A 27,407-nucleotide genomic window follows, 5' to 3' on the forward strand; every position below is an offset into this window, starting at 1 on the left:
CGTGTTTTTTTTTTTTTTTCCTTTAGAAGTCTGTTTTCCCAAGCTGTAAGACACACTCTTCGCTCGGCACACGATGTTCAGGTGCTCTCCTCGCCTCCTGCAGCGCTGCGCTAATCATGAGATTACCCGGATGCTTTATTTAGAGAATACTTTATTAGTTTTTGTAATCAAACCCATGTAAATAAGACCGTACATATTTAATACAGTGCGTTACCCCTGTACAAATGGAAAAAAAATTAAGTTTAACATTTCTAGACCAATATGGCTGTTAATTTCTGTACAATGCCAACTCACACTACAAGTGGGATACTTTTTTCCAAAGTTGACATCACAGCTAAAGTTTCCAAAAAATTCAAATTATATATATATTTATATAAAAAGATAACCAATAGCAATTCACTAGGCATCAATAGCAGCAACAGCCTTTCCAGCTTCTGCAGTCATTTGAACAAAATTATACACATTAGACTTTCAACTCACTCTTCCTTCCAAAAAAAAAAAAAAAAGTAGAAAAAAAAAATCCCAGAAAAAAACCAGCAAATTCTGCTACTGATGTGGTACCTGGTGCTTTTTATTAGCTTTTTTCAATCATTGTCTGGAAAAAAACCTCTAGAATAACATTATTAAAAACAGCTCCAGTATAGCACAGTCACTACTACATATCATAAGCAGGTACAGGATATCTTACATTCACAGAAGTATCATACAGTACTGTCCTACAGCTATAATACTAGAGGATACAATTAAAAAGGCATTTATTTGACTTGATTCTACTTTCCAGCACACTGTGGGCAAGGAGGTGGTGCGACGCAGCTCTGATATAAAGAATGCACCTTTTGAGATAAAACTCTCTTTAATCCAGTAAGGTTTCTTTTATTCTCGTGGCACGGTTCTAAGTGCTCGTTGCTGTATACAGACATAAGCTGGAAACCGTTTAAAGATCACTCGGCATCATATAAAGATAGCGGGACAGAGGTGAACGGAACAAATTTCGACTATTGATGCAACGAACCTTTCAACTCCTGAGGTGAACGGCTGAGGGGGGAGCGGGTGCAGAGAACACGGGTGGCCAAGTAGCGTTTTCAGACGGTGATCTAAATACAGTATGTCGTCACCCAAAAAGCAGCAGCCAGCAAAAGCACTGCCTTCAGAGGGAAATTCATCATCATCGGCGTTACTCTCTGTGCCGCGTTAGGTTAGGTGTCACACAGCAAAGGTAATTTTGCCAGCTACACGAATCCCTCGGCTTATTACAAGATAGAAGCTTCTTAAGTCACTAAAAACTTAACACACATTACTTGGCCCAGCACCAGCTTCAGATCTGCACGTTCTCATACTCATGGGTTTATAAAAAGATAAATAGCAGCTGAAGATCAGAGCCTGAAGAAAATAAGAGTATTCGTCTTGTCAGCTAGGAACATCCCTCCCCGACCACCTTCTTCCCCGGCATTGCTATTTCTCAATTTATTTTTTCCCCACTTGGAGAAGCATACAGGTGTGCAAGCCACAACACGCGCACACGCGTAGAACGTGCACACACCAAAAGCAGCCTTCATGCTGTTAGAGAAGATAGAAGCCCAAAGAGCCTAGAAGCTCAGCTGGATACGCAGCAGTTCGCATCCCTAACTGCTGATAGCTTCCGTGTCCCTTTACGCTGAGCCCCGCAGGGAGAGAAGACCGTTGCGTCTTGTCCTTCGGGCTACAAATTCATGCTGCTGTAAATCTCACCCGCCCTCCCCTCCTTCCCCCACCTCCACGGAAACGCAGCCTTTAAGATTTTGTTTCTTCGGTTTTGATTGCCTGAGGTTTGATTGGTCCAGTTCTAACAGGTTTTGTTGCGGTGGCAGGCGCAGGGGTAGGCTTTTCCTCAGTTTTGTCCTGGCAGACTCCCGAAGAGTCAGCAATCGCCTCGGCGGGTTTGCTCCCGTTCTCCTCCACTTTCTGCGCTTTGCCTCCTATGGGTTTGCTCTGCTGCTGCTGCTGCTCAGAAAAGAATCTCTGGGTGGACTGAAGTACCTCTGCTCTCTGCTTTGCCTTAAGAAAGGGAGAAAATATGTTCACTGAAGAGAGGGCATTGGAATAAGAGTGACTTCACTAAAGTATTTCCAAAACGAAAGAGGAAGGACTGACCGCAGGGGCCAGACTTTCCTAGAAAGGCAGTCTCCGTCCAGTTGCTCCCCAGGTGTCACCGCATCTGGGTGCTCAGCTCCTCGGTAGCAGTTTAACATCATGCCCAGGTTTCCCTTTGCTCTTCCTAATCCTCACCCCGGGAAACAGGATCAAGGACGACAGTTTCAAGCATTACCCAACATCTTTTTATGCCACGATTATTGCAGAGCTCAGAGAGCAAACACGCCACCTACAGAAGGCTCAGACTGAAGCTTCGCTCCTCAGTGAGAGCCAGACACGACCCGAAGGCCTGCGTGCCTGCACGCTGCCTGCACCCGACACTACCCCAGCTACGCAAGCACTGTCGGCACCGAGGGCCACACTGGCTCTCGTTTCTCCTGCGTCATGATCCGGACTTCTTGAGCGCAAGGGCTGTATCACAGGAGCAGAATGTAGTCTGAGCACCCAGTTTCTGCCCCCCCTCTTGTCCAGACGTCAGAGTCTGCAATGGCAATGCAAGTGAACCCAGTTCAAGGTTGTGTTCTATGTAAGCTGAAGCCTTATCTGCTTCCCACTCAAAGCAGGGGCTCATTCCAAGAAGCACAAACTCCTGCCTGGCTTCCTTCGAATCCCTCCTCTGAATCCTACCTGTAACCTTGTCTTGCACCAGGGAAATTCAGCCTTTGTGCCTGTGTGTTTCAGTTAGTTTTACACTGCACTTGAAATTCGCCAGTGAAGCTTGGGGCAGACCAGGTGCTTCAGACTGAGCACTTGGCCTTCCAAGTCCAAATTCAGTCAAAGCGGGAGTCACATTAAGAGTTCAATCTTTTGGAAGCAGCAGCATCAAGCCCAATGCAGTCAAACACCTTTTTTAAAATTAAAAAGGTCTGTCTTACTCAAGGAATCCCAACTACAATACAGACACTAAGCCTCCATGTACCTCTCCAAGTATTTTATGCTTTTTTTACAGAAAATGAGGCTGGGGGCTGTGTGTGGGTACACGGGAACAACACAACAGGGGAGAGAGACAAAACAGCAAATGCCTGAACAAGAGGTCTTGGCTTTAGTACTGTGTAGTTCCTCCAAGTAACTCAACCAGGAACAGAACAGAAAACAAAGCTATGGACTGTGGTGTGCAGGACTGCAACAACAGTCTCAATTTACTGGAGCCAGATGGACACCTGGAATCTTTTGCACAGATTTCAGCCATCCCCTGAGGTTAAGGCTAGAAGGCTGAATGGCTTGATCACGAGTAACCAAGCGTGACAGAATCACTCACATTCTTCTGAACAGTGTTTGTAAGGAGATTCTGAAACCCAGGACTGCATATTTGTACTTGCTATGACTGGCTAGATTCAATTCATAACACAGACTGAAGACAATACGCTAAGCATCAGCTGGTAAGTCTACAGCTAGCATAAGCTAGTGGTAGAAAACTAAACAGACCAAATATCTAGAACTTAAGGGGTAAACAATTCTGCTACAACCAGAAATCACAAGGAAAAGCACTTTCTTTTGCTCAGTGCATGGGTTATGGTGAATGACGGCAGATGAAGGAGGTGCTCAGTACCACCTATCTGTACAACCAGCTTATTCTGCAGAGAACAGGCTCAGCGTAGAACGATGTCCCTACGCAGATGCCCTGTACTGCAGTCCCTGCCTTGGTAAGAAGAGTTTGCCTTATCCTGAAGGGTCCCAAAGTGCTTTAACACGTTAGAGGACTCTCATCGCTTGCTACTGAAGCGCAGCCATCTCTTCTGGGGAGCGTACCGTGTTACCGCATTCTACCACAAAGAACCATCACAGGCGTTTCAAACCGCTGGGAAATGAATCTCCAGGTTCACCAAGGAGCGAGGCTAGCAGGAACATGAGGGTTCACACTGTGGCTCAGAGCCGGGGAGGAAGATGTGCAATGACAGCTAACAGCCAGGTTTGTAGGCTGCTTGACTCATTCAAAAAGTCCAGGCTCTCGACACCTAGCTGTCAGATTGCCTTCGACAGCAGTGGCAGCTCTACAATCACCGACTGCAAGACCACTTGAGAAAGGAAGCTCCCTACCGATTTTTCGGTCTTGAGTCCTTATAAAAAAAAAAAAAAAGGACTTAGAGAAAGGCTGTGTTCAGCTGTTAAAGACCCAGCTACTGGCTTTGGGTCCAGAGGCATTTTAGTTAAGACGCCATTCTTAACATCTTTCCTGCATTCCTGCCGTGCAAGCTGTCAAGACTGACCTGGTGTTAACAGCGCTGCTGTTCAAATACTAACCTTTTTTTCTCGTTCAACCTTCATCGCTGCCTGGGCCTGATTGCCTCTGGCTCCAGGTACTGATCCACAAAGACCTCTGGCCACATGCGGTAAGTGAGGGTGGCTCATAAGGCCTGTGGTCATCTGAGGCGGCATCTGACTATGCAGTACTATTGGCAGCCTCTGAACAGGCGCTGGGAAGGTGTTAGTATATGGGGCTCTTACCAATGGAGGGAGCGGGTTAGGCTGAGAGAGGATCTAAGTGGAGGAAAAAACAACAAAAAGAGACATTTCACAATTAGAAAAATTGCCAACTAGATTGTATGTTGGCATTACCTTAACGGTGAAAAAAAAATTGCTGCTCTGCTGTCACACTGATGTCAAGAAAATAGGCTTTTATGTTAAAAGGTCACGCGTGAACTGCAGAAAGAGCCATCCGTATAGTGCTGCTGCGTCTGAAAGTAGTACCAACAACTTAAAACCAGCATGTAATAAGGGAAGAGGCCTGTACAAGGCAGTGGAAGAGTCCCTAGTGAAACGCAGCCCTGAAAAGGCTAGTGGCAATCCAAAAATCAAATCTCAAGTCCTGCAGTCAAACACTCTAAATGCTACGAGAAAGAAATACCTTCCATTTCTAGAGAGGCTACACTTCCCTAGCAGCCTGGCTACAGTCACCTTCATAAGCTGTGCTCCCTGGAACGCCAGAAGCAAACCAAACCCTCTGCCATCAGCTCCGCTTTGTATGGACTGTGACCTCCAGAGATCCTTTCCAACCTGAACTGCTCCATCAGTACCTCAGAGCCGCATCTCAGACAAACTACAAATCTGCCTTGTCTTTAAACATTTAAAATACGCACTGGGACCCTTCTGAGACACAAAGCTTCTCCCCTTCCCCAACCAAGGGATGTGTTTTTGCAGGGTGAGGTGCATTACAGCTGCACGGGGAAGCCAGCAGAACAATTGCCCGTTCTATATCATTCACAACTTGTATTAAATTCCTCAGCCTCCACAGAACTCTTCAAAATCAAACACACCACAAAATCCGCACTACTAGTTAGCAAGATCAGGGAGGGGTTTTTTTCTTGAAATCGGTTTTCTCACGCCATGTCATTTTAAGGATTCCAGTTTGTACCTCCCCATGATAAAGCCTGAGGAAACACAGCCGGGTTACCAAGTCAGCAGGGTCATACAGAGAAAGAGATTTGTTTGTAGGAAGCCACCAGTCACCTACCTGTGGTGCAAACTGTGCAGGAAACGGCTGTGTCATCCTCACAGCAGCAGATGCTGACTGAAACTGCTTCTGGTAGACAATGCTGTTCATTTTATTGGACTGATTGTTAGGACTTGTAGAACTGGCCCTAAAGAAAAGAACACCAGTTAGAATCACACTGCCCTCATCCAGAGGATGTTTGTGCCTTGAGTTACAACTTAACTAGAAATTCAGCATTGGATGGGGAAAAATAATCTCTTAGAGAAGCTAGTGTCAGATATCCTTCTGGATCTACCATCAGTTTCAAACGCAAACAAACTCCTAACTTAAGAATACAAAAGAGAAAAGATAATCAGAAATATTTAGGATATGGAAAGATTCCAGGGTAAAGTCCGTATGAAAGTGGCCTTTCCCAAAAGTATTGTTAATGCAAATACTGATAGTAAAAGCGTGTTCCCCTTCCCATCCCTGCTACCTTATGTTCAGTCCTACCCCTTTACACTGTTTGCTCTACCGTGTCAAGTTCAGAGCTTGTCACAACAGGCATTAAGCACGCATGGGAGAAGCTGCAATGTGCAGCTGCTTCCACTCTAACCCTGTTGTCAAATGTTTCAAAGTGTGCTTGAGCAGATTTCAAGAATTCACAGAGAACGGTCTCCCCGTTTCATTTGGTTAAGAATGTACCTCTCCGTTAAAACTTTCAAGAGGTGTTGAATCACCATGAATTAAGTGAAGCCTGCAAGACTGTGTGGGGGAAGGGCACCAAAGAGCCCTTGGAAAAAGAGAAAAGAATGAACAGCCTTCTTTAGGAAATGGAGCTCGATGTGCAGAGTTCTCATGCTGAGTGTGTGGGTGATAGCGCTTACTCAATGTAAAATGAGCAGTGGGGCACCAGCGGCAAAGGAAGCCAGCTAAACTCAACACGCCCCATCATTTTGTAAGCTTTAGAAGTCTCTGTTCAGTTTTCACTTTGAACTCTTGAGATCTATTACGCTTTTGTCGATCTTCCCAGTATCTCTACACTTACAAGCAAAAGCCTATGATAAGCCCTGTTTTGGTTGCTAGGAGAAGAGACATTTTGTGTAGAACCTCTAAGATATACAACATCGAGTCAATTGTCCTAAATGCCGACTAGCTTGCAAATTCAAATGTTTCTTTTTCCTCATCCCTTCACTTTTTTCTTAGGTGAAGTATTGGTGGCATGACTTCAGCACTGCATGCAGGAGGTCAAACTCTCATTTCTACTTCACTAGAAAAGCCTGAACACCATCAGTCTGCAATAGTGAAAACCACCAATTATTATGCACAGGAGCGCAGCTTGCAAGAACAAAACTATCTTGAAGCAAAGTTCCATTTCCAAGTTCTTTCAGCCCACTAACAACTTCACCCACAAGCAGTCCAATAGGTTTACCATGAAGTGCATCTGCATGTGAGCAAGATTCTGTTAATTCTGCCAATTAACCAAGCAAACCTGCAAACAGCTTACTGATTTCCCTTGTGAGCAGCTTATAGACCTTGCACCAATTCTTTATCTCATCTACCCTGCCACTTCTGTGCTTTCCTGGTACAATCCCGGGTCATTTTACGTGACTTGATTAGTTTCATTTAATCAAAAAAATCCCAAATTTTTAATGTTTCATTTCAGAGCTAGATACTTCTGGCCAACTACAGCAGATCTGTTGACCTGACATTCCAGTAGGAATGCTGCTTTTAAGCTGAGATTAAGCATTGTGTTTCATATTAGTAGCCCCTCACCTCGTACCTTTCAGAATTGGCTGCTCATGCATTACTAGGTACATTTTCTAGCTCTGATTTCAAGGAATTTTGAGCTCAAGAGAGATTTACCGGAAGGGACTGGAGGTTGGAGTAGTACTTCTACCAGTAACTGGTGGTGTTCCAGGTTTGACATCAATGCCGCCTCCAAAGGCCTTCAGGTCCATTTCTGATATCTGAAAAACGCAGCAATTGACAAGTTAGTTCTAACTCAAAGAAAAGTTACATTTACTAAGTAACTGTTAGCTTACCTCACATTTTCCTCAATGAAAATAGGTCACTTAAGTGAAGCCAGAGTGTGCCAAGTGAAGGAAGTGAAAGCCAGATTGTGAAACAGTTTCTTATAATTAGGACAACCCCAGCACCATAAGCACCTCTGTGTACAAATTTCCTGCGCTGTGTACAAATTCAGCACTTTCAGCAATGGTATTGGATTTCTAACTTGATCTTCTTGCATAATGAAAGGAGATTCATGACTCATTTCACGTATATGAACCATAACGGCAACAATAAATCAGTTAAAAGTGAGTGGCTGTTCTAAGTTGACTTCCTTCAGCAGGAACATAACGGAACCCTTAACACAGGGCAGGAAAGTCGCCTAAGGCCATCATCCCACTGTAGGTCTTCCTCATTTCTTGTTGAAATGAGCAATCATTTTCCAACCTCAACTGTAGCAAGAAACACGCTGCTTCTTGGAAAATGGGCTCATAAACATTACAAGGGTGAAAATGCGTGGCCAGATCATATGAAGCTAGAAAATAGCATGGTGCTAAAATCACCATATATTCTCTTTGGTGAGTGACAGGATGAAAACTTGATCTAGGTGATCTGTAATTCCAGCTGCCATTACTGTCCAAGACACGGAATTAACTCCTGAGAGAGATTTTTCTAATCACAGTTGTAAGGCCATTGGGACAGCAGGGCCATTTTATACTCAAAAGCATCCTAAAATCTAGGCCACAAGCGGTAAGGATTTCCAGTACAGCTCCAGAGCTAGGTAACTCCCTGCTCTGAGGAAAGACCTTGCTGCACCTGACAGAAAGCTTAGCTGTGTTCATGTCCAGTGTTATCACCCACTGCTCACCTGAAAGTATGCTGCAACTGCGCTGTGCTGCACACTATCCGAAAATCCCCGGTGCCTGTAAATCTGTGATTCCATCTAAGACAAGAGACCTTGTGATTGGAAGCCAGCTCCACACATCCCCTCGTTAGCAATTACCACAGCAGTTCCAGATAAAGGAGATTCCTTCCTAGGTATTCAAGTTTCTTGCACTATTTCAGGATTATCTCCTTACTGGAGCTGTCACTCAAGGAGAGTTGTCTTCAGCTGCGCTATTCAGAAAAGCAGACTCCCAGCAACATTAGTAGATTTTAATTCTGGCTTAAGGTCGCAGCTGATACAGATTTCACCAAGTCCCTAAAACTCCAGTTTGTTGCACTGGAAAGATCGGATCCCTTGACATACACTCTTAGATTCAAGTTTCAGCACAGAACAGAACAGGTTTTAATGTCCACACAAATGTGAGGACAAGGGATAACTTCCCTTCTCAGGAGTCATCTACACAAAGATGCATAAATTTGTCTCTTGCAGTGTTTTTCAGCCTGGCTACCTGACTGGAATTCTCCAGGACGCTCACCAATCTGGAGGACAGGGCAGTATGAGTAAAGATTAGATCTACTCTGAACGGCAGGCATTCCCTATTTGACAGTACAACAGGTATACTGCCGAACAGACACGTACAGCAGGAGGCGGCACTGCAGATGTGGTTGGTGCACTTGGTGGTTTGGAAGCATGTGAGTGAAATCTTACAACTTGTTTCTGGTCTCATACTGGAGCAAAATGTCAACTGCATTCATGACCAGAATCAGAAACCAGGCCTGGCACTGTAATGTTGTTCGCCTGCTGCTCTTCTTTTCTACACAGCTTCTACATGAAATACCCTACTAGTCCATGACTAATCTTCACAGGCTTATCTATCTTCCTCTCCCTACCTTTTAAGGTCAAGGCAGGTTTTCAGATGCAAGAGTCAACACAGGTTGCTGTGCCGGTTCTAAAAAACAGCAAGCAGCTGTGCTTCGTATTCATTTTTGTACTGTAGATGTACCAACATTGTTACCTTTCCAGTTGCAGCAATCATGCTGTGTTGAGTTCCTGCTGGGATTAATCCTCTGAAAGGCTGGGTTACTTGTGCAGGCCTGCTTAGATTTTGAGCCTGCGCTTGTGGTGGTGTGTGCTGTAGTGGTGGTTGCAAAGATTGGGGTAGGGCAATAAGTGGCTGTGCTGTGGATCCAAAGTTGGGCAGAGAAATTTGTGATCCTGGCAAAGGTACCGTCACCTGGAAAAAAAATAAACACAAGATCACCAGTAACATATACACAAGGACCTTTATTTACTTTCTTTACTAGCTCTATAACTTAATCTGCTTTCAAAGTAAATGGCTTAATGAGTTCATACATTTACCCAGACAGCTGCAAGCAAATAACTGAATGTAATTGTTTAGCCTGTCTTCATAATCAGTTCTAATACCATTTGCATTTTTGCTCTTCAGAAACAAAGTTGCATGCTAGCTACTAACTCCATCATTCAACTGACTTCATTGTATAAAGAAGTAAATTTAACTCAACTCAGAAAATAAAACTAGAATGAAACAGCTAGTTAGGTTTTTTTTTTTAAATTAAATTTTTAGTATGTTTTTTAACTTCAAATAATTTTACTCATCATAAGGACACTGCTTGGGATAAAAACTAGATTTCACTTTCCAGGAGTCCCATCAGCCAGCATTTCTAAGCTTAAAAAAGACCCAGAACACCAGAACAGCTGCGGCCAATCCCTTGTTTGGATTAACAGGGAGTGCTGTGGGCTGAAAACACCACAGAATGGTAGTGATAAATGTGAAAATAACCACAGCAGTGACCTGACTGGCAGGAGGTGCTGCATTTCCTAGTCTGACCATCAACCCACAGCTTGCAAAATTGTATTTTGAGTGTGACTAGAAGAATGATATATTTTCCAGATGTGAAAAGACTTACTAAGGTTCTGCTCTGAAGGATAACATAGATTAAAAGTACAGAGGCAGCGAAGCTTGAACACATTAAGAACGCTAACCCTTCTAAAAGGGTCCTTAAAACTTTATGCTATATTTTTAACAGATGAGATCCATTTTTTTAAGACTCTTCTAGACACCAGTCTGGACAACTTTTCATGCGTAAGAAGTAGTCTATTATAATAAACTAGCCCATCATAACAATTAAAAAATTTAACCAGATTATTAAAACCACTAGAGAGCAACCTGTAAATACAATGGAATGCTTGCACAAAGCAAATTAACAGATCTTTCACAAAATAATTCAAAAACTGTCAAATAGCTTGAGTTATTTTACAAGCCTCCTAATATAGGTTACTGTTTGCTGACTTGGTTGTCCTGTTTGTCTGTATAATCATTTATCTGCTGACTTCTCATATGTTTTCTATGTATTTGATATTGCTGACATACATAGCAGCTCTGAGGTTTCATCTCAATGAGATTTGGTGTTAACAATTAGGCTGCACTAAGCACCTGGAGTTTGTCTCTCTCCACCATCACTAACTGATACCCGCCCCCCAGGAAAGGCAGCATATGCTGTGATCAACTAGCAATATCACTGTGCCAACTAAATCTTTGCCTTTCACCGGAAAATGAACTATTTAAGAGAAGGATGCCAGAGACAAACGATCAACATGAACTTGTAGGCCATCCAAATTCTCAGCAGTTCAGTTTTTCAGCGCTGCTGCAGTAGCTCTGCTTTGCTATCGATTTTCAATTGTTGCATCTTAGAAGAATTTAAGATTGTCTCAGCCCTCACCTCCACTCCCACCCCACAAAACACACCAACAACAACACACTTTTAAGAAGAATACAATTTAGGAAATTTACCATGCCATAGTTTACCTGCTGGAGAGCACTGGGAGACTGGGCAGTGTTGTAGAAATTGCTCTGGCCAGGCTGTTGAACTTGTCCAGAGTACAGATTTGAAGCCTGGGTGAGCGTAGCTCTGGCCTAGGAAGAGTTAAAGACACCATTACATTAAGATGTCTTAGAAGAGCGGTTCAGAGACAGCTTGGCATGTTATTCTGTATTTCAACCAGTACAGTAGAAACCACAACAGAGGAAGCTGACAACCTGAAGGTTCCAGCCTGTGACAAAGCTCTCATTTGCAAGCAGTAGAATAGCCCTTTATCACCTACTATAATAGAAATTAAACCTGTAGCTCCAGTTAAGAGACAGAAGTGCAAGGAGCTCTGTAGTTTGGGGAACAATCCTCAATTCAGAATATGCTAACGTACCTTTATGAAATTAAAGAACATTTTCTTCCAAGTGTCATAAGTTTCCTGCCACCTTACTATCATGCAATTATCACAGAGGTGGGCTTACCCCAAGCTGAGCAATGCTTGATTTATTATTGCATTATCTGTATGAAACCATTGCAGAAGTTTTGCATTTTGGAGCATCTCCTACCTGGAGAATGTGTGTATCAATAAGCTGAGAGCCTCCCAGTCCTGAAGCTTGACTAAGTTGATGTTCGTATAAGATAGGAATAGGCTGTGTATTAGAAGTCTGCTGAAACGCCAGGCTTGACTGTGCCTTAGCAAGCTCCTGGTGTTGTACTGCTGGGAAGTTGTGTAAGGCTGTGCCAGACAGAACTACTGGTGATGGCTGAGACAAACCACTTTGCATAAAAGCTTGCTGGGATCTGCAAGAGATTGAAGCATTGTACATAAAAATGCAGGCAGAGCTCAACAATGAGCCACCAAAAATTAAAAACACAAGTTATATTCGTTAAACGGAGCTGAACGGTTAGCTCCATTGAACAGATTTTCACTTGAAAAAGGTGGATTTTTCTATTTACTCTGCACACAACAAAATAAAGGCTACTAAAGGCCACAGGAAAAAGAAGCTTAAAGTACATGTAGCTATTTAGATGTGTGTGCTAAAATAGTTTCTGCATAACTTAAATGTAACATACAGAAGCTACCAGTTCTTAGTTCCTGTGCTATAACGCAGGACAGCAGGGAAGCACCACATGCAAGTAGTTCCACTTAGTCATGAAGCAAACTGCTTTGTTCTCTTGGCTTCACAGATCTCCGTAGTCCAACTTACAACACTTACAAGGTTAAATCACTGGATGCTGACAATTGTAGCTTCCAAATTAATGTTTTGGCTTCAAAATAGCAATACAGACACCACAGCCTTTAATTTTAACTAGATATTCAATTCCCTTGTCACCACTATGGGGAAGTTGCAGTTTGTTTAAAAAACAAAGACCGAAATCAGTTACAGCACAGCACCACAGACAGGCTGCTATAGTCCATCAGGAGTATTTATCCAAACATTTCCATTAAGAGACTGCTGAATAGCCACCTTCAGACTAAAGAACCTGAGCTTTTAAAAAAATGCCCCTCTCAAAGCTCTTCAGCTCAAAGGAGAATTGTTTTGATGTAAAAATACTTTTTACTTTATCCCTTGGTCGGTATGTACCAGCATAGCACTGGTCCTCTTAATCCATTAATGTAGTGGTCGTGTGCTTGCCTGACAGAACACCCAGGTTAGCTTTCTTCTGTACCTTTCCTTAACTGCAAAACATTCTTACAGTTGCAGGGTTTTTTTTGTTGTTTGTTTGTTGGTTTTTTTTAAACCAGTAACCTGCACATCTCAAAGCTTATCCTCCTCTGCACCTTTAAAGATGTGGGAAAAGTATTCATACTCTTACAATAAAATAGCACAACCCAAAACTCCATTAATACTGGGTTTGTGCATGACCAGATCAGCCAGAAGCCTTTATTTAATCTGGACTGCATGCCAGACTGATTGTGCTTCTGCAACTAGCCAACTGTTCACAACAACTTTCGTCAGCTGTGGCAGGACAAGCCATATTTGGTCCAACAAAGTCAGCCAAGCACAAAGTCAGGATACACATGTAGTCAATTAAATCTTCTGTGGCTTCAGCCTCCTACATTGCAACAAGCAGGTTTTCCTACAGCACATGCAAAACCCTGTAATTAAATTTCCAAAGAGACTTTGTCAAAGTGGAACTAACAAAATTTGTCAGAATTACACCACTGTGAATCAGTTTTGAAATAGAATGCAAGGAAGCTTTGGAAAGGCTTACAGTGGAAATTTGTCTGGCTATCAATGCCATTTGAGAGATACACTGGTCTTCCCATTGTCTTTTGCAGTAAACAGGAAGCATTTGTTCTAAAACATATCCTGCTATCCCTATGCCTCTGAAATTAAGTTTCTAGCACCTATGGGGTTCAAACTAGGATTTCGAAGTGTTTCAAGACTCCAGTGTTGGTTTGATTAGAAAATAAATTCCGCCACTCAAAACCCCAAGAAATTTGCATACGCTACCTACCTATAAGGTTGTAAGGAGGAGTTGAACAACTCTTGGGCTTGTGAAACTGCTGGTGCTGCTCCTAAACTCAGCTGGGCTTGATGCTGTCCTTGCAGAGGTGCATAGATGGGGATGGGGATCTGCTGAACTGAAGCAGGCTGCGTAAAAAAGAAACCATTAAATATCCAAGGACAAGAGTAACACAGAAAAGCTACAGTTAAATGCCTACCAGAATTTGCATAACATTATAAAAAGTAAACAAAGAACGTCAACTCCCAAGGCTGCACACAGAGCTGGTATTGCTCCAATTCAGAAAATCACTGTCTAGTTGAATTTTACACTTTTCCTGCAAATAACCAGCAGAATCTGAATGAATCATTTAGATTTGCGTACAAAACAACTGCACAAAACTGCATACAATTTTGTACTACAAAAGTTGAATAGGCCTGCACTAACATGGCTACAAAAATACCTCCTGTGAATACATACTTTTACATCAAGTATATTTGTGAGTGAAAGCTTATTCTCTCAACTTTCATGACAAATGCTTTCATTCTCAGGAACTCTAGAGATCAAACACCACCTGCATGCACCAGAATGAAATAGCAAGGGCAGGTATGACCTCATTTTTGCACAGCCTTTAGTCTCACTCTCCCCTGCCCCTGTTAGCTCACTAGTAGAGCTTTAGAGGGAATATGGACAGGGAGGGGGGAAAGAAAGAAAGAAAGATAAAAAAAAAAAGAAATCCCCAAATACCTGAGAAAGCCCTGGTTGAAAGCCTTGCTGTTGGGCCAGAGAAGGTGGTGCCAAACGTGCATGTTGGGTATTGAACAGATGACTTGTATCCATGTAAAATGCTGGGATCTGAGCTGCAGTACCTCAGGAAGAGCAATACAATTAGTACCCGATTCCAAACATCTCCCTGCTACAAAGGTTTTCATCAAGAGTTGGGGATGCAGCCACTGCCAGTACTTCCCAGTGTGACAGCTACCAGAGAGACTGGGAGAAGAAACAGGACGGAAGAGCCGGGTGCCTAACCAGCTTTGGTATCTTTTCCAATTCATCCCCAGAGTCTCTCAGTTTTGCATATGCATCTTCAGTCCCATGAAATTCTTGGGGGACAAGCAACAGATTCTGGCCAAAACAGGCATTTGGGTGAAGGAAGGGGAAGAAGATGCTATACTATCATGCAATTTAGGTTAACTATACATAGGGTTTTCTTTAAAGAAAAACGCAATGATTCTAAACTATTGTAGCACTTTAAGAAATCAAGACTAAGTCATTCTTGGATTTAAAGTGATTTACAATTCTGCAACAGAAAAATGGTGTATTGAGAGATTCAAACTTACTTTCCTCAATAAACTAACAACACAGAATTATACTTACTGATAGAAACTTGCATACCTAGAGCAAGACACAATTAGTGAATATTTGCTTACAGAATGCTCTCCATCATTCTGTCTTTACTGCAGATAAAACGAGAACTGAATTAAAGTCTCCAGCTTCTAAAAAAGCAGACACATGGCTTCTCAGCCACAAACACTATTACCTGCTGCAGACTGAGACACATAGACCTGGGGACTTTGCTGTTGCTGGGCAATGAGGGATGGCATGCAGCTCATCTGGGAAAAGTGACTGGCAGAAGCCAGGCTGCTCGTCTGCAACTGCTGTGGTTTCACTTTACATATGTTAGGAGGGTCTGAGGTGCTTGCAGTCTTCGTACTCAGTGAAGAGGTTGTGTATGTTCCAGCTCCTAGGACAGAGGCAAGTCATACATCGTGAAACAGCTAAAGATATTTCAAAGCCTCATCTTTCAGCGGTCAATGTTTTGGGACAGCTATGCAAGCACAGCTACAGCTGGTTAAGAACACTGAAACCTAATGCAGCTGTTTCCATCAAGGTAAGATGGACAGGGAAGACAATTCTGTTAATTTCACTATAGGAAGTACTGCAAACATAATACATCTCCTTTCTCAAGTACAGGAGTGTATAAAAATACTGAAGCAGACATCTTAGTTATGTAACAAAATACAGCAATGCACAGTGGTTGTGCCTCTCATGGTTGAGAGGTGGGTTCCAAAGAAAGGTCTTTTTCAAGCACTTCAGCTGAGATTTGGGCATATATTCTGATATTCCAAGGTGTGAAGATTTAATCAGATATAGCACTGTTTATTTGCTGCAAGTAACCAAGGTGGAAACCAGCACTGTTTCTGAAGAGCAGCTGGACATTTGCTCTGCCTAGTGTGAGGGGGGTCTTGGTTTGAGCTCTTGAAGCTTTGACTCCAAAAGCAAGAGCACATATAAAAGTTAAGACTGCACTAGCTGGATATCAGAACTACTATCTGCTCCAAAATCTACTTGCTTGCCTTCATTGAGCTGAACAAAATGAAACCACTAAGGCAGCCAACAGAAGTTCAACTCTTTCAAGTCCATATAAGTAGCGTAGGCAGAGAGATGTCATCTTAATATTCTTTCAACTGACTGAAGTGAAACAGGCGAAGTATCTCCTTGTTAATTCGAAGGTGTTTGGGAAGCTGCTGTTTAGACCTGACATTTCATACTAGCATAAGACTTCTGTTAGCTTTGTATTAAACATAACTCCAAAGGGAATCTAATCTCTTAAAAAACATAACCAAGGAACGATACAACAGGTTACTACAATCTTGACATATCGTACCTGATAGCGAAGTTGTCGGTGTAACTGAGGCCACAGGAATAGGAGGCATTGAAGCACTAGAGAAAGAGCTGTAAGTACCACTGCTTGGCCCAGTGTTGCTGCTGCTGCTGCTACTGCCGCTGCCACCAGCAATGGGAGATGCTGCTGAGGTCACTGGTGAACTCTTCTCCCCCATGTTTGGGGAATTCTCCCATGCTTTGCGTGCAGACTCCATCTATTTAAAAGAAAACAAAATTTCCTCATCTATTAGGAAGTTTCCACTAGTCAGTTTTCCTCTTTTAACAGTTCTTTTTAGTTCAAAAGGCAATTCAGGCTTCATGCGAGCCTCTTTTTTAAAAGTCACCATAATCGTGCAACTCTGTTCATGCAAAAAGCATACAGCCTTAAGTTGGAGCGTCTTATCTGTTCCAACTGCATACGTGCACAGTTCATCATCTTAACATTCAATGCTCAAAAGAGAATTCACTCACGCTAATTTGGCTTGGTTTTGTTTGACATGAAGAGCAAAAGACATGGTGAGCAAAAGAAAGGTAAAAAACCCCCCTAAATATTTCCATGAAGTCCTTTACTTACAAGTTATTTGGGCCATTTAAATGAAACAGCCCCTTGCTTTCTTGGTAAATCATCTACTTTGAGTGACCACCCAAAATACCTAGTGCACACTTCAGTAAACATGAGTAGTCAAGTTTAGATTTCCAAAGCAAGTGCATTCAACTTGTGCAATCACGAGCCGACACAGCTTCTGCACACTGCTTTACATTAATGCTAGAAATGCTTCATGCTCCTCTATTTCTATAATAATTATCAGTTTAAGTCTTGCACAGCAAAGAAGATGAAACTTTATTTTAAATATTGTATACACAATTCTCTTCCACCCAAAGTGGAAAGAACTATTGTTTTACTGCACTCAATAACAATGTAATTATTGCTACATTAGACACGCAGTGCCAAATCTTTGAACTGATACGCTTTTAAGGGACTGTAGAAAAGGAAATATTAATGCTCAGACTACACCCACTAATTTAAAGGCTCACATGCAGCCCATGGATTTCCCTACACCCTTCAGCTGTCCTCAGTTGAAACAAAGACTTTGCTAGCAGAGCTGGATGCCACAGGCTGAAATTGCTCAGCTGGCAGACTGTAAGCTTCTCAAGGCCAGGTGCTGGCTTTAATGATATATATAAAGAGGCAAATACATATTCACCAACAAATCCGACCTCACTCCCTGGATCAACAGAGCCCCCTAACTGGGACTTGCAGTCTCTGAAAGTCATACTTTCAACCTATGCTATTTCACATGAGTTAGGCACAGTCTGGACAGAACAAACACGACTTAGTTATTTGTCTAGATGCTTCAGAACTGATTTAAAGCAAAGCAATAAACAAAGAAGTGGGTATCAGGTGATCAATAGACACCCGCAGAGAAAGTGGAGTTCTGTATTCCTTGAGAGAGTGAAAGGGGAGAAGGGGAACTTTGTTATACATTAAATTGTTTGGAGGTAAGTCACCTATTTTCCTTTTAAAGACCATCTTCCCCAGCAATCTTTCTCAGTTTCCCCTCCACAACGTTTTCCTCCAAACTGGTTCTGATTCTTGCAGACACAGCAAACTTCAAAATTTATTATTAATCTGCTGGAAAGATTTTGCTTAAGGTGGAGCACAGCTAAGACTAGAGGCTCCTTTCTGAATGTCTGAATAGAGCAGGTGTAGAAGCTTCATTCAATGAGTTTCATGATGCCCTGGACAAACTACTGATAGCAAAATAGTCTACATAATGCATTCTGTCATCCAGACGTAACCACTGCCAAGATCCCAGATCATTCCACACCCCTACCAATCTGAAATAAAGGGCATAACAGAGTCCTGAGTTTTCCAACAGCTTTGCTTTTAGAGAGCTCCTTAACACACTCTAACTTCTTAAGCCAGAAAAAACATGCAAAACAGATTGGTACTCCAGGAGCACCTATGCAGCACCACCTACAGACCAAATATGAAAGAGTAAGCGGCTCTAAATTAAGTGAGGCTGGGGAAAGCACTGTTAATTTCACTGCTCACTGAATTATGGGAAAAGGAGGGCACAGGTTGGAGATCATGGTTGCTTGAGGCTTCTCTTCACCGTTGACTCACTGGGGCCTTCACACTGCAATAATGGTCCAGTATATACTACCCAAAAACTTAACTGGAAACAAATACCAATGTGCGTATCTTTAAGTATGCCAAAGTTTAAGTGATCAGAAAAAGAAAGTCAAAAGGTGTCAGATTCTAGACCAGATGCCTACATAGGAATTTTAGATGGAATCTTGGAACATGAAAGACAGCCAAGCAGCTCAGTCTAACATTGCTTTGGATTTTCTTTTGCTCAGCTCCGTACCTACCAATAGCCCTACCAGCTAAGTCCTTAAGAAGATATCTGCCTTAGTAAAGGTGTCTTTAGCAAAGTTACTCCAGGGAAACAAAAGATCTTAACAAGCCTTCCCATATGAGCACCGTACACCTACATCCTGGCAGAATGATACCACGTAGTGGGAGCAATTGTGGCTGAGCTTCCTCACAGGCAGCTTTCTGTGATAGGGGGTGGAGGAAAGAAGAGACGTAAGGGTTATTCCTTTATGGAGGCAGAGCCTGGAGATTCTGTTCTTTTAAGGGAAGGAAAGAAATGCTTTCCCCTCTGCCGCTCTAAAAGTACCTTTTAAAAGAATCAAGGATTACATATAAGACGATGACAAAGAGCAGCTCTGCTCTGTCAGAAGGCCTGTTGTGAAAGTGACAGCCTCAGTGCATGCTTCAAAACAAGCTTGTTGCCTTCAGTATTTGCAAAAAGGAGGTAGAGCTCCAGTGGCTGCAGTAGAGAAATTGGAGACAAAGCTGCTTCCAAATGCCTTTCCATTCAGATTTTGGTCAGTGTTCCTCCAGGTACCCTCAAAACATGGATCTTTCCAAGATCTATCAACCACTGAGAAAGCAATCAAATCACTGACACCAGGAAAAGGAACTGCAGGATGAATGACACAAACATCACCGTTTGCTCTGTAACTGAGCCGTGTCACATTCTTTGCAGCGTCATGATGTAGTAACATTCCTACCTGCATTACATGTGAATCAGATATCCGGCTGCTAAACAATTAGAGACTGCTATTACAGAAAAATGCTTTCAGGCGCCAGAAAGTCAGATTATGGCAATTTATTACACAAGGCTACAACCGAACACCAGATTTTTGTTAAGTTACTTGTCCCTCTCCAGCCCTCTCCCCATTTTTGCTGGTCTATAGTTTTAAAGTGATGTTACGTTTTTTTCCAGGAAATAAAAGTGTTAACAAAAGAATAGCAAAGATTCAACAAGAGATCATTAATAACTATCATCTGTAGAGAACACAAGCAAGCAGCTGTCAAACCACACCAGTGAGACACAGGTCTCACCAGGACTGACAAGCAAGTTTCTCCAAAGTGTTAGTTCTACATCCAATCCCTAGTTTTATTTCTTCTTTTAAAAATTTAGAGAAACTAAGTTCAAGCTTCACTCCTCCTTAATACTAGAAACGGTAACAGTATTTCTACTGGTTCAGTCACCTGCAGTCAAAATCACAAAGCCGATGTAGGACACCAGAAAACGAAACAAAAAAGACCAAAAACTTCTACAGATACAGCAGCAAAGCTAGAGTCCAACTCTATGTTAGTGAGTTATACAAGGCACACAGTCCAAAAAAATCCAACAAAATGGGGAAACACCATTCAAAATATTCTACACACTTGCTCTACACTGGAGAGCAGAAAACAACAGAACATTTATAACACAACAAAACACGTTCGACTAGCTGATCAAACTGCCCTTCATAGACACCAGCACACCACCTACATTTCATTATTTGAAACTTCAGCCATCCAACTCAAAACCGCATTATCACTGCACCAAAATCTTACAGCTAAGAAGAAATCAAGCTCGGCTTACCAAGCAACTCCTTACGGCCTTTAATACCAAACCAGGCAACTTTAAGCTAAACTCTCAAAAGACCTCAGTCAGATTCTGATGGTTTGTCATGAACACTCTGGTACAACGCTAAAATGCTATGATCTTTTTTTTCAGGGCAGTGGGAGCCAAGATTGGTTGAGATGCCAAGTGTTAATGCAAAACGGGGTTAGATTTATAGTTTAAATGCATCCTTTGATAGAGTCTTGTGTTTTAGCCATCCGTTTATATGCAAAAGCAGTTCAGCAGAGGAAACAAAGGAAGGCTCTAAAAAAAAGGTTCACCAGCAAGTTCTCCATTAACTTTTTCCCCTGCATGCAATAAAACGACCCTTAGAGGGATGTGGTACATACCTTGAGGGTGAGGTCGACGGTAGCGGGAGAAACTGGAGTTAGGCTGGAGCTCTGTTGTAGAGTCTCCCTCCTAGGGAGGGGAAGGGTGTGGGGCAGGGGCACCTGAAAGGCAGGCAACACACATCACATTCTAACTAAGTCTACTACAAAAGCCCCAGAAAAGCAAAGCTCAAGCTTTATTAAATGAGCTACAATTTCTTCAAGGCTTGAGCATTTGGCAGGGAGATTTTGATAAAATAAGGTGAAAATTTGGTAGGCGGGGGAAAGGCCATTCAGCGGGTGCCGAGATGCTTCTCACCTCTCTTTAAGAGGCTAAAGACTAAGGTTCTAAAGTGTCCATGTCTTCTGCATAAACAAATACCAATTTTCTGCTTTGGGATTTACTTCAAAGTACCATTTCAATTTACTGATATGCAAAAATTCTTCCCAAGCCAAGTTTGGCCCGTTTGGTACCAATACAGTACATGGGGCTTTGTGACCCTGAGTTCTGAGATGCAGTTTCTGAAAAGAGGAAGCTATAAACCTCCAAAGTTACAGGACCGTGAAACAAACCAAAACAGACTTGCCATCCAATAACTGAATTGAGTTATTTTCTCTTCCAAAAGATGAAACTTGAGGAAATAAACCTGACATAATGCTATTGCTATCTTTGCCTAAGAAAACACTGATGGATTTCCTAGAAGTTTTAAATGAACTGTATCAGAAGAGTGCAGTGGCCAGCCCGTTACTTCTGACCATTTCTTTCTCCGTTCAGAGCACAGCTAAATGGACTTCCACTGGATGAGGTAAGGCTAATCCGAAAGACAGAGACACTGAAGCTTTGAAGCAGGGGATAGCACAGATCCTTGGTGGCCAGGAGCCCTCGTTTTCTGTGTGGCAAATCCAACTCCAACACGCCACACGGAGCATACACTAACATCACTGACACAAAAGGATTCAGTCTTCCACACTAACCACCAAAGGCACAAACCACAACACCACCAGAAAATCCACAGAAGAGTAAGTTCAACCAGTATTGCTTCAAAACTGCATTAAAGGATGCTGCAGTAAGCTGAAAAGCATTTCTTAGATGGAATTCACAAGACATCTTCATAAAAAAAACCCTGAGATCCTACTGTAGGATTCTTTCCTCCCACAATCCACAAGTGACTCAACCCTGAGCTAGTTCTATTTCTGCTACTCAGACAACAAAAATCACAAGATCCAAGTTCCCAACCTGACAGCCCAGCACACTCAAGATAACCCTGACTTCACTACAAGTCACAACCCAGCTGGTCCTCACAATCACTACATTATGCTCACACAGTCAGGATCATTGGCTTTAAGAGGACTGCAAACATCTCAGAGCAACTGAACAACTGCTGTGTGCTTTTCAGAAGCCATTAAACTGCTCCCTCCACATGCAGTTGCTGTGATTTCAGGCTACTGTTCAAAATTGATTTGTTTCTAAAAGCCTTTCTTCAAACTCACCAACAGGGCTTTGCTACTGGTACAAGTCCCAACAGCTGCTGAGAGCATGCTCTCTCCTTATACCTATAGAATTGTCCCTAGACACATCATCTCCACTTTCTGTGCTCTTTAGTTCATCATGGTTGTTCAAAAGACAAGAAAATACCTGAAGAATTACAGAACAGATACTAATCAAACCAACTGTCCTTCAGAGTAAGATTACTGGACAATGCACAGCTAGTTAATATGAAAGAAACCCTAGTGACTTGTTTACTGAAGGCACTATTTTATGCTTTAAAGAAGTGTGAAAATATTTTCTTGTCTTCAAAGTCAAGACTATCACTGCAATAGACTTACGTTCGTCACCAAAGTCTCCTCCATTTTTGTACTGCTAGTGGCCACTGTGTTAGGATGAGAAGAAGGTGTAGTGTAGTCTGTTACAGACTCCTGTGAAGAAAAATAATTCCATTAAAATTTCTCCCTTATCTAAATTAGATTTTACGTTTCTTGGACAGATGTCAGACTTTCTACAGGAGGAGTTCACCAAGCAACAGATTAGAATTTCACACCATTTTTTTCTCAGAAGACATAGCCAGCAATTGTTGCTGATGAATTGCTACTGAGGTCAGAAGAATTGTTGGGACGTTACAGCTTGCTTCATGACCTCACAACGTATATCTGGAGACAAGTCAAAAGTACAGTCTACAAAGCCAGAATATACAGTGATGTACTGCCTGGGCACTAGACACACTCAACTGTGGTGGTGTAAGATCATTTGTCACCCAAGATGCTTTAGCAACCTGTGGGCAGTTTTAGCCTATTTAAAAAGTAAAATATGTTAGCTGAAAGCTTTCCATAGCTTTAAATAAATACAAAAATTTCTTGAGCAAACCTATGACAAGTAAGGCCCTACAGATTAAAAGGAACACATAGTGATGGCTGCAATTCGCAAAACCATTTCCTTTCCTTTAAGTCTTGTCCCTGAAAGTCACAAGACTCAGTTTCTCTGGATAGTGAAGTCTACCTCCCAATTTCTGCACCAGATAGTGATTTAAAGGAAGAAAAGGGCTGAAGTTTCCAGTCTACCCAGAGGCTTTCCTTGAAGTTTATTTGTCACAGTTAAGTGGACCTTAACGTGCTTAATGAACAACGTTCACTTTCATGGACCTAGCTGTAACCAGTGACTGCTGCAGTTGCAGGTATAAGCTGCCCGATGAAAGTTTCTCACCGCTAACACTGCCAGCTCTCTACAGAATGACCTACAACGAACAAAAAAAGGCACCGGTACTTCTGTAAAGTCCTGTTGAGCACTGTTTTTTAGTTCTTGTTGCTGGTATCTACTGAGAGTATTCTGGACAGGCAAACAGGTGTTATCAGAACCTGACCCACAAACTTTGTTAGATAAACAGAGTGACCCTGAATTAGCCAAGATCCACTTTCTAGCAAGCACTGCAAACTCTAAAGTTTTACATGTCTGAAGCCCAAAAAAGGCTTTATCATTTTTACAGAACCAAACACCAAGAACGAACTGAAGGACAAATTAGCAGCAGGACTGTGGATGAGTGCCTGGACTTGCCAACACAAGGATTCTGAAAGCACAAACGACATAATGCTTGTTTAATTGCATCCAACCAGTATGATGGTAAGCTTTTCAAAAAAGGGCACGCTGAATTTACTCCTCGAGCATATGGCAATGTCTCCTAAAAAACACAATTAAAGCATCAACATACTAATTGACAGATAACAAAAGAATCTTCCTTAAACAGATAAGCTCATTTCGGTAAAAGACTAGGACAACAAGCTAAACCATAATGGGGCAAGAGAGGACACAATGTGCACATTGACTTATTTTTGTATTTACAAAGGAAACAGAGAGAACTATTTTCTCCATTCAATTATTTCCTTTACTTGTTAAACTCATGAAATACAAGTTAGATGATGTTTCCCACAATCCGAACTACCAAACTGCAAGTTGCACATTTATATTAGATTCCAACAACCTTAATTTGGGTAGAGCAAGGCAAGCACATAAGGCTGCTTTAATCACAAGGTCCTTCTAAAGAAGTAATTAATTGGCTTCTTGTTTTTTTAAAATGCTTTACTGCATAAGAAAGAGGAAGTTTTTGATATAACATCATTAAAATTCCTTCAAGGTTTGGATGCAAATTTTACAGGGTCTCAGCACTAAAATTGCTTAAAAAAGAAATTAGATCAAGACTATTGGTAGCTTTAGAACTTTGGAAACTTACACCACAAAAATGCTTTTTCACTAGAATTAAAAACAAACCACTGTATCAACTCTGGTGCCCTTACAAGCATACGTGCAACGCTGAACCATCCTACGAAGACAAGTTACATGCTGAACATGCACATAAGACAATGCTTCAGCCATAGGAACACCACTCCGTAAGATCTAAGTTAACCACCATCCTTTATTTACTGGTACATTAAAAGTCTAGGAATCTGTTAGATACGGCTTATCACCATAAACTTTTGTAATTCAATTCTGAATTACAAGTGACTCTTCTGTACAACTGTTTTACTGAAGAAATCAACTGATTACTTTATTATAAACTAATAACAGTAATAATAGCAAGAGCAAAAAGCTGTACAGGCTTTTTCAGAGTTATCTACAAGTTATTTGTACCTGAAGAAAAAGAACAGGCAAACATTTTGTTAACTACTGACTTTGCTCAAATAGAAGAGATCGCAAAACCTGAAGTGATTTCATGAACAAAGGGACAAGGCAGACCCCAGAGCTGACCTTGCTATAAAGGATCAGGGTACTATATGGAATTAATTAGATATTTGATTTGTTCCTGATTTACGTTAATCAGGCAAACCAGAGAGCTTGTAAGATACTCAGAATTTATTCTCAAGTACAGTCTGCGTCCTTTTAGACATCACCTCCGTAAGACACAGCTGTTACCAACTACCTGTGCAAATATTTAATTGCCATGCCCATAACCAGGTATTGATCATTCCTGTGATTTGAAAGCTTCAAAACTTTAGAGATGGCAGGGTGGGGAAAGGCAAAGGGTAAGGTGTTTTACCTGATTCAGAGACTTACACATGAGATTGCCTTTACTCCAAAAATACTGCAAAATCCAAGAGCTGCAGTTGCTTCAGAGCTTTTGTTCTAAACTTAAGCATCTCACCAGAATGAGCTGATTTGTATTTACACAGTTTAAGGTAAAATAGTCCTGTATGATTAAATGCACGTGCTCTTATTAAGATGTTTGGTTTGGGATGGATGGAGTAGTCTTACAAAGCTTCTGCTTCTGAAGGAGGACAGCTGTCTTGACTTTTACAGATATTTATATCACCAAATCCACTAAAGAAAGTGTGCTTTCCTGGAAGCTGAGCAGTCATCTCCAAGAAGGACATTAAAGAGTATCAAAAGAGAAATTGTTTATGTTTGCTAAAAAAAAAAACCAAAACAAAAAACTTCAACATTTGACATAGAAACAACAGATTGAAGATGTCATCACTTCTTCCCTCATTAATGAGCAATGGAAAGAGTACGAAGACAAGAGAAAGCAGTTGCAATACAAATCAGTAGAGGAACTCCAAGGGCTGGAGCAGTATTTGAACCCATTTTAAAAGCTACTTTAAAAACTAGCAAAACTGCTTTATTACTGCAAAATCTAGATGATGCTTATCTTATCCAGTAAATCTGCAGGTTGTTGGTTCAACTTCTGTAGAATTAAATATGAAATCTGACCACCCCTTTCCTAGAAAAAAAAACAAACTTACTGATGCCCTGGGAACTACTTGTGACAAAGGAACTGAAAAGCAAACCTGGAACTGTAGAGATAACGAATATTACAGCGTATTATTTAACGCTTCTATTAGCAACCACTTAATGAGGAAATTTTTGGCAATTTTCATATCCAGCAAAGTGGAAAGCGTCCTTTCACTCTGATCTTCCCTCCAGAAGACAGAAGCTTGGCGCTTTAATACTGTGGTAGTTGAAAGAACCTTGGCAATCCATGTTTAACTAAGGCCAGAAAGGCACAAAATCCAGACTTCCCTTTTGAAGATCTCATACTTTAAAATTAGAATTGTAGAGAGGAAGTTATGCTGATTTTAGTAGAGCTACTCTATATATAGAGTTAGCCTGAAGAAATCAACAAAGATACATTTCCTATTCTGTATGTGGCTTAGAAGAAGCATCTCCTTCTCTTACCTTGAGCTTTGGTCACAGAAGCTTGAAAGACATTAAGAAAGCACATGACAAACATACAAACAGCCTTCTTACCAAATACTTGAGCAAGCTGGTGTTTATGGCTCTACACTTCTGATTCTGCATACCAGAAGGGCACTTTATCTGGTTTTGGTATCAACATAAACTGTTCACACCTACTTACAAGATGGAAACTGCCAGGAAGGCTGAGAAATCTCAGCACTGAATTTTCTTACATATTTGCCATTCCACTCAAAAATCAAGTTTGCAGCTACCACGTCAGACACAAATATCCTCAACACTTGCTCTATAACAACACTTCTTTGAGTTAACATCTTCCGCTTCCATGACACCTTGGCAAAAAACAGCCAAAGTTCTCTTGTGTCATTCCCCCCTCCCCGCCATCCCTCTGCAGGTGACAAAGATAAATTGCGAGTGATCTGCATTTCAGATTCTTCAACTATGAATGTAACTTTTGCAAAGGATCAGCTTTCCGAAGTGGCATCAGAAAATTTTTGCTTAAGACCAGGAAAAGGAAGATTGAGACAGCATGCAACAAACCTGAGTCTAAACTCACCAAACTGCTTTACAAACATACAAGAAGCATTTTTCCTTTACCAAAGCAAGTGTAACAATTAACAAGTAGTTACTCAAACTGCACAGTTTCTTCACATTTGAGAGATAACCACAGCTCTTGCTCAAGACAAAATGCTGCTGCAGTGATGGCAGTCCTCACACAGGTTCTTAGGCAAAAAAGGAGAGCACATCTGGGATGTTTTCCAGCCAGTGCTATCAACGCACCATGGCTAAGAACAATGAATTTTGACAGCAAGGCACCATCTCACTGTTGAGCAGTTATAGAGAAGTCAGTGGAGTTCCACACAGACAACTATGATGAGTCCTCAACAACCTGAACGAGTTCTGCAGGGGTTACATTGACAATATCCAAGCCAACAGAAGCTGACACATAAACCCTTTAGGTAAACTAAAGGAACCTTTAGCATACTCCTAGTTGAGAGATCTCTTTTTTCACAGAACAGCACTTAATTCACAGCTTCAGGTCACCCATGCAC

The 27,407-nt window shown here is 41.7% G+C and overlaps 1 protein-coding gene across 3 annotated transcripts in view; it reads right to left on the reverse strand.

Annotated features, from left to right (window-relative positions):
• Positions 1 to 550: 550 nt before the first annotated feature.
• The window catches only part of PRRC2C (proline rich coiled-coil 2C), a 76,533-nt gene continuing 49,676 nt past the window's right edge, over positions 551 to 27,407 (reverse strand). Inside the window, exons 23-35 of one of the 3 annotated variants that reach the window (XM_063344935.1) lie at positions 22,506 to 22,595; positions 20,700 to 20,801; positions 16,383 to 16,596; positions 15,255 to 15,458; positions 14,462 to 14,574; positions 13,727 to 13,863; positions 11,830 to 12,064; positions 11,263 to 11,370; positions 9,451 to 9,669; positions 7,406 to 7,509; positions 5,582 to 5,708; positions 4,372 to 4,608; positions 551 to 2,034 (exon numbers count right to left, since the gene is read on the reverse strand). In XM_063344935.1, coding sequence (XP_063201005.1) covers positions 1,771 to 2,034; positions 4,372 to 4,608; positions 5,582 to 5,708; positions 7,406 to 7,509; positions 9,451 to 9,669; positions 11,263 to 11,370; positions 11,830 to 12,064; positions 13,727 to 13,863; positions 14,462 to 14,574; positions 15,255 to 15,458; positions 16,383 to 16,596; positions 20,700 to 20,801; positions 22,506 to 22,595 — 2,154 coding nt within the window. In that variant the 3' untranslated portion in view covers positions 551 to 1,770. Of the gene's footprint in view, positions 2,035 to 4,371; positions 4,609 to 5,581; positions 5,709 to 7,405; positions 7,510 to 8,417; positions 8,493 to 9,450; positions 9,670 to 11,247; positions 11,371 to 11,829; positions 12,065 to 13,726; positions 13,864 to 14,461; positions 14,584 to 15,254; positions 15,459 to 16,382; positions 16,597 to 20,699; positions 20,802 to 22,505; positions 22,596 to 27,407 lie in introns of all 3 variants that reach the window. The other 2 variants (XM_063344934.1, XM_063344936.1) reach the window with 2 other exon arrangements.

The sequence above is a fragment of the Chroicocephalus ridibundus genome, chromosome 8, assembly GCF_963924245.1.
Source record: "Chroicocephalus ridibundus chromosome 8, bChrRid1.1, whole genome shotgun sequence".
Taxonomy (NCBI): domain Eukaryota; kingdom Metazoa; phylum Chordata; class Aves; order Charadriiformes; family Laridae; genus Chroicocephalus; species Chroicocephalus ridibundus.